General features: G+C 44.2%; 1 protein-coding gene across 4 annotated transcripts in view; it reads left to right on the top strand.

The window, feature by feature from the left end:
* The window catches only part of LOC120952124 (sodium/potassium-transporting ATPase subunit beta-1-interacting protein), a 56,037-nt gene that overhangs the window by 29,997 nt on the left and 10,497 nt on the right, over positions 1-15,543 (top strand). For all 4 annotated transcript variants that reach the window (XM_040371282.2, XM_040371283.2, XM_049607452.1 and 1 more), the window contains exons 3-6: positions 4,012-4,149; positions 6,007-6,087; positions 10,020-10,217; positions 10,307-10,367. In XM_040371282.2, coding sequence (XP_040227216.2) covers positions 4,012-4,149; positions 6,007-6,087; positions 10,020-10,217; positions 10,307-10,367 — 478 coding nt within the window. The remainder of the gene's footprint in view (positions 1-4,011; positions 4,150-6,006; positions 6,088-10,019; positions 10,218-10,306; positions 10,368-15,543) is intronic.

The raw sequence follows: 15,543 nt of genomic DNA, 5'->3' as shown, positions 1-15,543 counted from the left end.
GTGTGTGCCTTCTTTTCCCCCCGTGTACGTCACCGTCCGTTCGTGCGTCCGTCATTCGGTGGCGCACGTGGGCCGAAATAACTTTCCTTCTTTATTCATCATTCAAAAAGGTGAGTTGTTGTTTGGTGGTTGTGTGTGCTGCCTCTGCTGCACACTGATTGAACGTGGCTGGGGCTGTGTGCTGGTGCTTCGTGGAGGAATAATTTATGCAGCAGCTGCTTTCGGATACAATGCTTTTCTCGCATTTTTGCCCAAGAAGCACTGGGTGGTGGGAATGTCTGTTCCCTTTTTTGTGGGGCAGGAGGGGAGGAGGAAACTTAATTATTGCGTACGATTTAATTTGCTAATCTTGTTGTTGTATACCAGGGTTTTTCGGTGGTGGAGTTTGAGTGTTGATTTAGGTTAGAAGAAAGCTTTCATTAATACGTTTCATGATGTTTCATTCGGGAAGAGGCAGTCACACCAGGGAACAGAAATTGTACAAACAAAATGTGGCAACATGATGTTTTTGTGTGTATGTGTTGAACTCTAACGGTGATTTAAATATTTTTCTTTAATAACACAACCCGACAACACCCCCCAAAAACACACTGTAAGTCAAACAAAACCGATCGTCCGATTTTGGGTGAGATATTTCTGACGGAAAATTGGTTCAGCATTGTCATTCCCCCGGCGGGTTTGGTTTCGTTCAAATATTGAAGCTTTCGTTCGGTCGTTCCATCTACGCTGTTGTGTCCGCGCACAGTTTGCTCTTTATTTATTCTCTAAATTATGATGCTATGGCTTTTGCTGGACGTTTGACGACCATCATCTTACAACTTCCCGCCTGGTCTTTTGTGGGAACGAAAACAGCACGCAATCGACACCTTGGCCACGGGCGTGGTTTGCTTTATTGTTTCTGTAAGACCCATTTCTTTGCACTCTCTTTATGCGCGAGAGAGGTGTGAGAAGCATTCCGATGTACTGGCTGGAAGGTTTTGGAACGATCACGCGCAACGAAACGCATAAAAGCGCACTGGTTCGGTGGTTTTATTTGCGTATCGTTTACTACCAAATTCCGATTCCGATTCCGAGAGATGGATTCGATGGTCCAATCGATGAAGGAGTTTGTGCTTGGGCGGAAACTGTGAAGGAAGTGGGACAGTTAAAATCAACTCATTCCGCGTTTAGTACTTCGCGTTTCGTAATAAACCGGTGCGGAATGCGTCCGATTTGTGTTGCGGCAATCAAAGCAGCGCGGGCGGGCGAGCACACAATTTGTTTGTCGTCTAGTGCTTTCCAGATGATAAATTTCATCCCTTTGTTTTCTAGCGCAAGAAGAAGAAGAAAAACCCCTGTTTGGTTAATATGATTCAAAGAAATCGCATTCCGTTTCGTTCACAATTTAATGTAATCAAAAATCAAAAGCATGCGCAAGCAGTAGTAGGATTGAAAAAGCAATATTCATTGAAATTGTTGTTAGGCCCGTCAGGGTTGGTTTCGTTTTTTTTTCTGCTTGTAAAGTGCGTAATAGCATAACGTCAAAGCCCCGGAAGAAAGCAATTACAGAAAGCAAAGCAGGGCAAGTAGAGCCATCACTCAACTGATAACGCGACCGATGCACTGGAGCAGGCGGCTGATGGTGGTTGGTGTGTTTGTTGATGTGATGTGCTTGAGAGTGATTGTTACTGTAAGCAGGAAGCATATTCATACTGCGCTGTAAAGAAGTGTGTACTGATTTTAAAACAAGAATCATTTTATTTAAAATTTCAATAACATGCGACTTTAAATGTACTTAAACTCATGTAACACGAGGTAACAACATACATCCCCGTCCTTCGCAAACGATCATGATCTACCGAGAACGCATGCAACAACCCGCTTATCAGCGACTGTCGATCGTGAGTAAACTTTTTTTGTTGCTGAGGTTGTTGTTGTTGCAATTATCACCATCGCATGCATAACTAAGCAACTGCCTAAGGGGGAAGGTCATTGCACTTGCGCATGGGTCGGCATGTAAATGAAGGCGAAGGGAAATTAATTATTATTTAATAACATTCTTTTTCCCGACTTTAAAAGAACGGGAGAGGAGTTGAAAAGTGTAAAAAGAGCCCTTTTCTTTTGATCGATGATCGCTGATGATGTGCAGGGTGTTTCAAGTGATATCGTAATCTACGCAATGTTTACCGCAGTATAACCAGTAGGACTTTCCTGCAGGCAATTTATTTCAATTTCATAATTTTACTGTAGAAGATGTGAATATAACAATGGTAATGTCACATAGTATTAAACAAAATCTGTTGAGCTTAAAGTAATCTCTTTATATCTCGATCAAGGAAACATAAACTGATTTAATTTCAATTCAAAAAGTTAAGTTTACAATTAAATAATTGTGAAATATGAAGTAAATATTCAAATTAGTCATGAGCCCCTTTCCGTTTTAAGTTCGTAGGCTGAAATTTTAGCCTGTTAGCTGTTTGCATTGTATAGCAGTTTTCGGGCAGATATCAAAGTGGGTATAGTATACAGGTGGGCTTATCCTAAGGTGTATGTATTTTAGAAGGCTAATTTTTATCGCTTCTGCTTCTGAATGAAGATTTTAAGAGTGTTTTGTGTATTCTTCAAGCAATCAGAAAGCTTGTTTGAGCAAAAGTTTTCACCCGTCCTGTAAAAAAGTGACGTACAAATTTGGTTAAAAAAAACATAGTATGAGATAATCTGGACTACCTTCACTTTGACTCTAGATTCCACCACGTGATCTCTTTAATGCACCTTGAGGTAAATGTAAACAACACCGTGTTTTCGAGCAGGTACTCGAATCTAATTCTAGCTTTGAGGCAAGAATAATCTAGACTGAAAATTGCAGGCTAGTTTTTTCTGTGGTTTTGTATGGAGTGTTTACATGATTTCAGCCTCCAACTGTCAAACTCCATATAAAAAAACTGACTAGAATCGTAAAAGGCCCCCATGTTAGACATATTTAATCATGTTAGATTCACTTGATATCAAATTCCGAGCCACATTTATCACAATCACAGTAACTGAATTCTCAGATGCGGAGAATGGATTAGGAAACATAGAACCACTCCCGCGAGATCCGCGATTTTTTAGATTTGGCTTATGCTCAGAATCATGATTCATGTTCTTTCTCACACTGGTCCAGGCGATCCATTCTTCCACAGAAACGTATGGTAGGATGTGTCAAAATTGCAATATCATCTGATGACGTTGGCTGTTTTTTTTTATGTTCACGAAAACTTTGTAATTCACGCACTGGGAATTTATGAAAATGTTTGATTAGTTTGCGATAAAATAAAACCTCTGTGCGTATTCTTAAACAACCTTATTTCGCCGTTCTTTCCCGTTTTTTTTACGATGTGGTTATTTGCATAAGAAAAAATCCAGTGCATTGTCAGTGCCTAGTCCCTCAAAACAAGTCATCTTTACTCGCCCGTTAAACCACCGGAACGAAAGACCGAGCCGCGACCGAAAGTGTCGACGAAGCTAACGCTAATGGTCATGCTAATGATAAAATTCAATTATTAGCTCCTTTCGCTTCCTTCCTTCCTTTCTGTTTGAAGCGAGGAAGATGGGTGGCAGAACGCTCCTTGCCACTGTTCACCCCGTCTTCCCTGATGGTGGCGGTGAGTTGAGGTCCCGTCTGTATTGAAATATTGCCTGGTAATATTGAAAAAGCTTTCGCAACTAATTATACGTGCGCAAACCCGGGGGAGTATCTTTAAAGACGAGCAGCATATTCTTCCTTCGTATTAATTGTGTCTTTTGCGCTGCAAATGGATCGACCTTTTCACACAGGAGGAAGTGTGTGTGATGTTGCGCTGGCCCTATCGTTCAGTACGGGGAGCTTCTTGCACCGTGAGCGCCACAGCATCCTCATTAGCAGGCAGACGAACGCCTCATTAGCCACCGGGCTCTTTCCACATATGATGTCGAACCTACATTTACCTACCGAAATGTCTAATGTTTCTCGTTTCCTGCTTCCTTCTTTTCTTCTTTTTTTCTCCTCCCCAGCTATTCGTCATCGAGCGGCAGGTGTTCGACTTTCTCGGCTACATGTGGGCACCGATCCTGGTGAACTTCTTTCAGATCCTGTTTGTGATATTCGGTTTCTTCGGTGCCTATCAGTACCGGCCCCGGTACCTCGTAGCGGTAAGTGTGTTTTAATAAAATTTCAGTAACCAGGCAAGGGCTTTTGGGGGGTGCAGGAGGAGGGGAGGCGTGATTTGGGCTCTCCCTGTTGCACGTTTGGCCGTAAAATTGATAGCTGTCTTTTAGTTCGGGGAGAGGAGAAACCTGGGAGACGGAGTTGATTATGGCCCTACGGATGCCACTAAAACATTGAACACAGAGGCCTCCGGTGTGTGTGAAAGTGTGAAAGTGCTTCGGGGAGAGAGAGAGGCAAACACCGAAAAACCTAATCGGCACCTGTTTAGCCGATCGATAAAAAATAATAGATAGCTTCAAGCCTATCGTGCGAGCGTGTGAGTGTGTGTGTGGAAATGGTATGATTAATTTGTATGTTAGCTACGATAAAGGATTGGGGTTGCCCGTCGTCGTCCTTCCTCTGGCTTACTGTGCTTCATTCCCCTTCGGCAGCTTTTCTGGGTATTATCCAGCGGAATGTGTATCAGCCCCCACAAGGGTAACATAAATTTTCCACGATGAATTATAGCAACTCAACGGCCCTTTCTGATAGGGCTGTCTCCCTCCCTCTCTAGTCGATTTGTGAGCTGATGATGAGTTCGGTTTCAGTGCTTTTTCACGGGGGAAAACGTCCCGCGCGATTGCATCCATCGCCGCTGCTGCGGGAGGACGTAATTTGGTTACTTGTGAAGGCACGACCACGACGACGAACCCCACCCCTGCGTAATGGAGGGAATTCCGGGTGTGGGATATTTTGCTTCCCATCGTAAACCATTCCAAAGGTGATTGTGTGTTGCAAGGGTCGTAAAGAAAGAAAAGGGGAGAATGCCTGTCACAGTGAAGCACAGCAGAACCTGTAATCCGCGGCATCGGTTACGGTACGCTGCACCCGCTTCTTAACCTTTTGCAGACGAGCTTAGCATTCTTAACCCTTTTGGAAGTAGAATCGGGGGAAGGTGGGGCGATTTCTTGGGAGAATTTTGACAAACAAAGAAGAATTTCTTAATAGTAAAAGAAAATATATTGAAAATATTAAAATTAAAAATAAAGTTGAAACAAATAAATGCTTCCTAATTTTTAAATTTTCTCCCAAACAATAAATCCACTCTGCAGGGTTAAACTCATTACGAGCAACGAGGGGTTTTTTGTTGCTCAAGTTTTTCTCAAATTTCCCGCTGCTTGTTGTAAGCCTTGTTCCTGTAAGAACAAAGAACGAAGAAAAGGGGAGGAAACACACTTGGTACTAATGACGACACGGCAATGACCGCAACGATACTACCCCTTCGAGCATGACAGAGTCAGCTGCCGGCTTCAGTCTTGTCGAAAAAACCCTTTTCTCCCCTGTTTCCGTCACCGTGCGCCGCTCGCCCGCAGACACCGGAACCTATGAAAAGCACGTGAAAATGTGTCACCAGTGTGGCTTTTGGCGTCGGCTTGTGGGATTAAATTTTCCTCACTCAAACCCCGCTGTGTCCCCCGTCCCATAAACGGAACGCGCGTGACACACAATGCTCTCCGAACACAAGCACTTAATAGCTCCATGACAACGGCGACGACAGCCCGGACGCGGCCGGCTGACGAAGATGTACCCCGTTGACAATGGGATGGCGTTACTTTCTTTAGTTTGGAGGTGTTTTTTTTTGTGTATTGTTTGCTTTGGTTCATCTCGTTGACTTTTTGACACTGCGAACCACTTTAATGGCTGTATCAAATGTCGTAAAATGAGGGTTTTTTAGTTCAATGATCGGTTGGTTCGTACGGTTGGGAATTAATGTTATGTGCGTGAGGTGTAAATGACGCTTTTAAAATAGTTTACAAGGATTTTTTGTTAAACATGTTTACTATTTTTGTTTCTCTTTTCAGTATACCGTGTGGAGTTTGCTGTGGTTAGGATGGAACATCTTCCTAATATGCTTTTATCTAAATATAGGAATTTTAGATAGGGTAAGTGTTGTGAATATGTTTATCAGTAAAACTATTCGTTAGTCATTAAGCGTAGTAACTAGAAATACTACCTTATCTGTCTACTATGTTAAGTTACTAGTATTCTTCGTTACTTTAAATCTAAAATCTATAAAAAAAATCCATCTGAATTATCTATCGCTCTTACATAGAGCTTAATAATGGCTCTCTGGGTTAGTCACTTCCAAGAACATGATTGTTGGACCTTCCAATTGTGTTATAACTTATAATGTTTAACTTTTGTTTTGCTTCTAATACTACTTAGACGCTAATGAAGCATTCATTTGCTTATGGAACAGTTCGTAAAAAAAAGGAAAAGGGTTATGAAACGAATGACATGTGCTGTGACCTAAATAGATAGAACTATTTCAGTTTCCATCCCTATACACTTGGAGCCGAAAGTAATCAAAGTTTCACCATAGACTGTGACTCCGCTGTGCGGTAATTAGAACTCTTCATTAACAGAGCGAGCGGCAGAGCAAAATGGTGTCGCAAACAAAACTTAACCATTCGTCCAAAGTTTGTCTCCCGGATGTTAGGCGCCCCCCGGAGGATCGATCGGTGTTGATCGGAAATGAGAGAAAAGCAACAAAGAAAAGAAAAACGAAGGCATCAAGTGCTGGACTTTTCCAATAAGTAAACTTTTTGCCCACACAGCCTGGTGTGCCTGTGTGTTTTTCTCTTTGTCGGCGTTGTAGTTGAACTTACACGAGTCGCTTTCGAACGAACGAACGATTCAGTTTTTGCTTGCCTTGCCTGGTCGTTGTCTACCACCCCTTCCGGATAACTATTTGGCATCGATTGGATCGGGGATGCTCTAATGGTTATGCAGTAATCTCATTAGCCGATAAACGTTATCATCACGCTCTGTGCAGTAGTTGGTGGAAATCGGGCGCTTAAAATCTTGTCTAGACGGTCAACATTTTTATGCTGCCTGAGATGTACACTTTCGCGGCAGTGTCTGTTGTTGTTGCCTGGGTGCATTGTTATACTATTTGTGGACAAACATCGTGTACTTCTATCTCGACGACCACCACAGCCACTCCATGTGTGGCACAACGGCAAACAACTGGATTTGCATTGTGTTGAGATATACCAAGGGAGTCCTTTTTGTATACGGTTCGGTTCGTTGTTTATTTGGAACCGTGCCAAGATGCGGAAATCTTCGAACGCCGGAATACACATGAGAGCACAGACCAGTGTGGCCGATGTGAACCGTCAACGGATTAAGCTAAAGGCCGTAGGTCTCGAGGCTTTCACCATAATACTGTCCATTAGAGGCTTCATTATAATGGCTCAAGAAGATGTGTTGTATGCAAGGTACTTTCGTATACGTTCGTATCGCTTACCTGCAATCGTGTATATATCGACCGCTGTTTCGGGACGCACACAGCGGAGAATCGATCGAGCGAAATGTGATGGCTTTAGCCGGCTTGCATGACCAGGTTCAATTTCCAGTGCTTCTTCAACGGGCTCTGCAAACACGCCGGGCCGGGACGTCCAAACCCAAGCAAGGTCCATCCATTGATGCAACTTTCCATAATTGGAATTCATCGCTCTTTGTGTGTATGTGTGTGATTGTTGTGTGTTTGCAGCGAAAGCTTGTAAACAGCAGAACCTGAAAACCACCGAAACCTAACCATTTCGGGACAGAATGTATCCCATTAGCGCAGTAAAGCAACCAACCACCCTGTGGGTTCGGAGTAGTTGCTGCATATCGCCATGACGTCAGAAGCTCGAAGCGCGCACACCCGCTGGGTGTGCTTGAGTGAGAGGCGATGGCAATCATTGACAAACGGCGAAAGAGAGAAAGTGATGGCCAGTGAAGCACGGTGGCATTGCGGAATTCCAATGACCTTGACCCGGACACTGTAGTTAGTTTCAGGTCCTTCACGTGCCAGCCAGTTAACCCAGACGGTGCTTTTTTGGGGGAGTTGAAGTAAGTGAGAGAGAGAGAGCGAGAGAGCGAGACAGCGCAAAGCACTGTAAAAGGCATGGAATGCGGAGAAATAACCGGCAAACTCAGACACACACACACACAGTCCCAAGGGACAACTGAGACGGGCTGGTACGAATCCGTGCTTAGACCGAGCCAGTCAGTTGGTGTCCTTCACGTTGGGTGTCCTTTTTTTTCACCGCCAGTCGGGCATTGATAGCATGGTGTAGCACTCAGATGGTCGTAAAATACGTTACGTCACAGACGTGGGGCAATGTGTTTCACCGATCCTTCGCTCATGCTCTTCAATGCTCTCCTCCCGAATGAGAGGAGTCCATTCCTTCGAGTCCTTTTTTCTTGCTTGAAAAATTCCTTCATTCTCCACATTGGGAGCTGGTGAAAACTTTACTGCAGACGCCGCTCTGTCTGAGGTGTGTTGTCGACCCGCCGCAAAACATGCTGTAATAGTTAGAGATGAATGATAAACGGGGTGAGAACATGGACGAGCGCGCGCGCGGAGTACCCCGTTTGTGCAGTAGATTTGTTGCCCTGTTGTTGTGTAGCTCCTGGAATGGGGGTTTTCACCGTAATAGTTCGCTTCATTTCGGTTCGGTTGCATGTTGTGGCAGGCCATTCGAATCGAAATTGAATTTTTGGAAAATAGAAAAGCATTAGTTTGTGTGTTGGTGTGTTTGTGGACCATGGGAGAGTAGGGGTTTCGTGGGGAGGAGCGCTTTGGAGCTGATCTAATTTGACGATTGCCTTTGACGATTGGCATTGAATGTTTTGGAAATAGGTTACACGCAACGGTTCACTTTCGAACTGGGGTTTTGGACGGAAATGTTTCTGGTCCTACTGTGTGGCTAGCTCCATTTAGTGGTTTGATAATGTTCTGCATTTAACAATACGGACTGTTAGATGGACTGTTTCGTCGGATTAAGGAACTGTTGTAAGTGTTTTATATAGTATTAATTTATTTATTTGATTCAAATCCACACTTCTCAGGTACTTTCTTAAGAACTTCAGAGATATGCTCCTTCAAAGTCAGTACACTGGACTGAGTGTTGAGCGAATTTACTAAGCTCATTAACTCGCTAATCGTTTAAGCTTAAATCAATCCTTAATAGCCTCCTCTAACGATAACACTCCTGTGAACGACATTTTGCTTTATTTTTAGCCGCGTAAATCGACCAAAGTTATTTCAACAAAACTTTTTCAGTGCTTTCAGTGCTCTACCCCGTCGGTCCCTGTGGTGGTCCCAAGCAGCAGCGTTAATGTCTGCCGTTGTTTGATTGCCATACCTCTACTCAGTTTTATGTACGCCGAGCAGTTCGGAAATCTTTACGACACCCACTGCCATCGTCAATCAAAAGCTGTTTCACGTCGAAGAAGTTTGCTTTCGCTGGAAGATGGTTGAGATGGAATTATTTGTGGGATCAAAGCCCATCAGCGGGAAGATGGGAATGAACGTTGACCTTGGAACTTGGTGTATCCTAAAGGTCACAAAGAAGAAGAATGCGCTTGGTTGCTTGGGCTGTTTACGGTCAGAGAGTTGGAGCGCTTCCTAGCAGATATTCGGAAGAAAGGATACTTTGTTAGCTATAAGCTCTACATGTTGCAACAGAAGCTTTCTTGTGCGTTGCAATAAATTCTCACATTAGGAAGGAAGGCATTGCTTAGGTTTATTGGCGTGTTCTTTATGTACCTAATCTGGTACTCTGAAGTGTAGCTTTGGATCATAATGTTCTTTACCGGAAGAGGCGTTTACTACAGAGCAACGAAAAGTAATCGAGACAATATTTCAAAGAATAATCTCTTCAATCTAGACATCTCTTTGTGAACTCCTTATAATGTATTCTGAACCTGATTCTGAATGTATTCTGCAAAAAAGGATTTTTATTCCTTCCAATATGCCTATGCCTAACGAATTAACCGAAATTTTTGCATTTTTGTTGCTTCATTATTTTGAAACCAACAGGATAGTGATTTATTGAATTTGGGAACGGGCAGCGTGTCCTGGTTCGAGGAGAATGGCTACGGTTGCCGACCCACCTACCCCACCAATATCACATCGGAGGATCCTTACCGGCCGGTGCGACCGGAACGGGTCGACGGTTGCCTGCTGGAGTATCACATCGTGGAAGTGGTACAATCGGGCATCCACTGCGCACTAGCAGTAAGTAATCGAAAGTCCTTCCTGTAGTTATCTTTGCTCTTAGGCTACTCACATTAACGTGCGTCTTTCTGTCTGTCTGTTTGTTTTAGGTTTTTGGAATCTTTGGAGCAATCTGCCTTGGACAGACGTTTCTAGACGAGGATGACAGCTGTAAGTATGGGCCCCCGGGTTAGGTGCTTTCAATCCATCTGTCCATTGTATCCCCCGTTTCCTTACCTCTCCTCCCCCCTCATGTTGATCCTTTGCCGTGTTGCGTCGTCCTTGTTGCGTTTAATGTAATGATTTTGTGGGCATCGAATCGATTGCCTAGTTTGCCCAATTTTCTCCAAAATTAGCTGTACTTTAACCCAAAATGTCTCCCTCAACACCATGGAAGCAGTTAGCTAAAGCAGTGAAGTACTTATATACCGCCTGCTTTTCTCCCTCTTACTAACTCGACACTTGTGTTAGGCTCACTCATCACTCATATATCACTAACATTCTATCATCTGTTCTTACTTCCTATCGTACCAATCCCACCTTAACTTGATCATTCGCTTGTGCGAGCAACAGCAACAGCAGCAACAGCGGCATGTAACTTGACGCTTTGTTGTGCGTTCCCTAATTCGTATCTAATCCGTTCGGGAAAGTAATTACTCACCAAGGGAAAGCATTCTGAGCAGCTATCGGTAGAAATTATTGGGTCGGACGCCGTAGGAGTGGGTTATTTCTGTTGGGCGGGCAGAGCAGGGGGTTTCTGGTTCTTATTTGCAGCCGTAACTAGTAAATGTGTCGCGCGCGCCCTACGCTTTGCCTGTGTCCTTGTGAGCTTAATGAAATAATCTAAATCTAAGCCTCCAAGTAGCTTGTGAGTAGAAGATGTATTTGATCGTAGAATAGAGGGATAGTGTCGCGCAGAAATGTTCTGCAGAGGCTGAGAACGGAATTGGGTCAGTAGATTGTAATTAGACTTGGTATTTTGAGCAGCATTTGTTGGAGCTCGTAGCGATGTGTCATTTTTAAATTGGAACTTTCATTAGCCGCGTGCAACGTGTTATCTGCCTTGGTGCAGTAAAGCGTGCTACGTCTTCCTACACACGGTTCAAGGTACGAATGTTTCAGGTTAACGTAATGATGTGTGATGTCAGCCGGACAGCTTTACGAGGCGGAAAGTGTAAGTGGGTGGTTGTGTACATCACCTTCAATCTTCTGCGCTGTGTGTCGTATCATATCTCAAGTGGATCATTTGGTTGGTTGGCAGGCCGTGATAATAGTGTGTGATCGTTAAAACACACCATCTATTCCTCCGTGGACGACACGGCGACCGCGTGGAGGAGTTGATTGGTGCACTGGTCTTTGTTCGCATGGTAGCGCTGCCGCCGCCACCCTTTTGTTGCGACTGCGAGAACAATGCTGTTGTGCTGCATGCTCCGTTACAACGGGAAGTGAGAAACAAATTACTATTACCGGGCCTCTATCTTACTGGTAGACGGGAGTGTACATGCATTCGCAAACGGCTAGCTGGGAAGTTCGTCGCGGAAGTGGACGAAAATTATTCTAGTTACGCGCACGTTAGCCTCGTAACGTCCGGGGTGCGCAACGAGCGCCATTGTTTTGTAGAGACGCTGCAGAAAAGATGCATCTTTGCCCAGCCAAGCCTGATCAGGAGGTCGGGGATAGGGCGCGTGCATATCGTGAAGCGTGTGCTGGTGATTGGAATAATGCGTTTTTGTTGGGAGCAGCTTGAACGAAATATGGAACGAAATTGGCTGTGTAGTGTGTGTAACGTGTAAGCTATTTTTTCTGGGCCACTTTTTTGAAGGGGATCAAAACTTTATCCAATTTTGACGCTTTGGTGTAGGTCATGGTATGTATGGTTGATAAGTGTCTGTAGTGGATGCGATGGGAATTTCTTAAAAAATTCTTCTTAAAATATAAATTCGAATTCATTAGACCGATTTACAGGGACTCAACAACAAACTTTTTTGAAGTTCTTGTACCGTTTTGCTTCATAGAAACTCTACTTAAGACACTTTTCAAGAACAAACGGCTGTTCATAAGTGTCAACATTGCAGCTGACGACAAGAGTGATCACTTTGACTTGTTTGCATCCTCTTCTACATGCTCAGCCCACACGATTGCCTTCATTTCCCTTGAAGTATGAAGGTTGAAGTGTGCAGATGATAACAAAAAAACGCTTCTCGTTGCATCTTATCGTTGACACACACACCCGGGCAAACAACCATTCATGAAGGTACGCACAGCAAGCAGTACGGTACGCAACGATGCGACATCATAAATGTAGATTAAATTTTCCGATATTGCACTTTCCGCCCGTTTCGCAATAGGCGAGCCGGTAGAAAATAGTTTGGATTCTGGACCCATTCATGAGTCGTCCAAGTGCATGCCGGTGAGGTCAGCGATCGTATTGCAATGTGTGTATCCACTGATGGGAAGGAAACGGAACAGCAAATGTCTTGGCAGCGGCCTTCTTTGTAGTGGGAAAGGCTTGCCAATGGACGGTGCCTGTATAGTGTTTGTAAGATACCCTGGGATGGGAATTCACACTCCGGTAAAAGAAGAAACCACCGAGGTTGGTGCTATTTTTATATTTTCTGCGTCATCGTCGTTCTTCGTCCTCTTGCATGCTTAAGGAGGCTTTGTTTGCTGTGCGTGTACTTATTTCTGGTTGGAATTTTAGATGAAACGCCGTTTGGTAAAGAGGTAATTGCATTTTTATTGATTTTTTACGCGCAGTATACGTAGTAATAGTACTGTTTAACGTGTTTACCTTTGAGCGTGTGAAATGGATAAGAAATAAACGTCAAATTTGGAAGTCACCTGCAATTATCTGTTCTATATCTTAATGCCTTACACTTCTCGTATAATCTGGAAAAGTCTTATGCCCCACAGCAATTTCGGCTCAACAATAACGCAAACCCTACTTTCACACGACTCTGCGATAAAGTTAGTCCGGGTGTTTTAAGTTCCATCCGACGACCCAACGCCGGTGCTGGTGCGGGTCAAAGGACGCACCAAGTGTGACACTACTCTAGCTAGCACTTGCAGTTTTTGCACACCGTGACCCGGAAACGTGACATTCTGCCGGCGTAAAAATGTGCACGTAATCCTGCGAAAAGTTGTCCCACAGTCCCCAGCCACACGCTATCTGCGTTCTAGTTTTGTTTCGAGTGATGATGGAAGTGGGTGGCAGTGTCCGTCGAGGCCCGCTGGAAGTGTGCCAGTTGGGTTTGTATTATGGGAGCTTCACACAGTCACAGTCAGACACAGGCCGATCCCATCTGAATCCCTACAGTATGATTGACTTTCGCACCCAGCGCCCCCCGGAGGGGACTGGAGTTGATGTCGGGGATGACGTCAACAAAAGGTTCTACTTTGGTTTGGAGCTTTTCTTTTATTGTTGTAGGCTTTCGGGATGACTTTTAGTTTGGTTTAGTTTGGGTGTTTGTTTTCTTGTTCTAGTTTCAAAACGGGACGTTTCAGAGGACACATGATGTTGGCTTTATTTAAAACGCGGTTAGTTTTATGCTTCAGGCTATATTTTTTTCTTATTTTCAGTATTTGTTTTTCGATTTTATGTTCTTTGTACTCACTTAAGAGAACTCCTCTTCAGGGTTATCTTCTCTTGCGTGCGTAAACCCAAAAAGTAAAATATTTATTCAGGAATCTATTTAGATCGATTGAATGTTCCGAAACGATTAACAAACACAGACACACACACACAGTGTTTGTACTGTTATTGTTGGGTGAATCCATTCAAATCCACTTCCTGCTCCTGGTGGAACGCATCAAAATCCTCTTTTGTGTGTGTGTTAACCTTTAGCTGATCTATGCGTTTCGAGATTGAAATTATCACATTCTATGGAGCGTTCCTCACGTTTTATTGGCCTTAGCCCACTCACCAGAAGGCAGGATGGTAATCTCGTACCCAAAATCGTTCGGGAGCGCCGCCTCGCACCGCGGCTACCCACTTAGGGCAACCGGAAAAGGCAATCGGCTGTGGCTTTTCTTGCTCATCCTACCAAATCCTCCCGCCTTTGGGAGAGTGGTTCCTTCCCGGAAGACGACCCCCGGGAGCCTGGCTGGAGGATTAAAGTGAATGATTTGCATTCTTCGCTGCTCACTACAGCCACACAGCAGCAGTTCCTTTGCTTCAGATGTGGGCTGTGTATTGCCACAATCACCGCATTTCCGCGTTCGCTGGTTGTCTAACTCCTTTTTTATTTGGGCCGGCCTTGGACCGGCTTTTACACCATCCAGGAGGACCTTGTTCTCGCGCGTTTTATTCTTCCCTGGCATCTTATCTCTCTTTCTGTGTGTGTGTGTAGCCTTATTTTTATAACCTACTCTTCGCCGGTGGATACGATTATTGAAGGTGGATGGTTTTCGTGTTGAAAATCAATTTCGAGCCAAAAATTGATCAAATCCGTTCATCCGTTGTACCGTAAAAAGAAGGCTCGTCGGGCGCACACGGGAGTCCTGTGCCGTGGGCATGTTCCGTGCTGTGCCCGGCACGATACAAAGGCGAGCAAGCAAGCGAGCAGCAGCATGATCCTAGCGCGCGGAAGTCGACGCCAATAACGATTAATAATTGAAGGCCGCATCATACAACCCGTTCCCCGGGTGGTGTGCCGCACGTGCTGCAAAGCTAGCATAATGCAGCAAGGTAGGAAAAAGCATTCACAAAATCGAACCGATGATGATGCATACGGCGAAGAGAGAGAGAGAGAGGAGCAACGTGTTTGCAAGATATTTAAATTTTCATGCGCACGAGACGGAACAATTTATAATCGTTCTATTGGTGCAACTAAAGCACCACGTGGTAAAGGGGAAGAGGATCATTGTTGCAACAATGTCGTACTTCACCCGTAGGGCAAAGTGTTTGAATCCTGTTAGGCTGTCGCGGTCACATTCCTCTGGTTGATGATAAAAAATCTGCTAAAATCATTATTAAAAGCATATTGCTATGCGTGCGTTAATGCAGATCCCTACATAAACGGTGTTAATGCTTCTTTCTATCTCGCTCTCTATCTCTCTCTCTTGTATCATTTCATGAAGGTTCTTTGAGAAACATAGCTCTCTCGTCTACTTATAGCGCGGTCGTTGAAAACGGTGGGCGTCAGAGGAGAACCCGTCAAATACAATATTCATCAAGAATGTGGCATTGATATCATCGATAAGCATCATACATTATTGATGATAATTATTAAGGCTGGTTGGGTTGGGTTCAGGTGAAATCGGTACGTGTTTGAACGGTACTGATTGCCGCTACTGCATGGGAGCCATAAAGTAAATCTTGGGATGTGGAATTTCTGTGGAAATGTTA

Source organism: Anopheles coluzzii, chromosome 2 (assembly GCF_943734685.1).
Source record: "Anopheles coluzzii chromosome 2, AcolN3, whole genome shotgun sequence".
Classification (NCBI taxonomy): domain Eukaryota; kingdom Metazoa; phylum Arthropoda; class Insecta; order Diptera; family Culicidae; genus Anopheles; species Anopheles coluzzii.
This window is presented reverse-complemented; position numbering and strand designations above follow the sequence as displayed.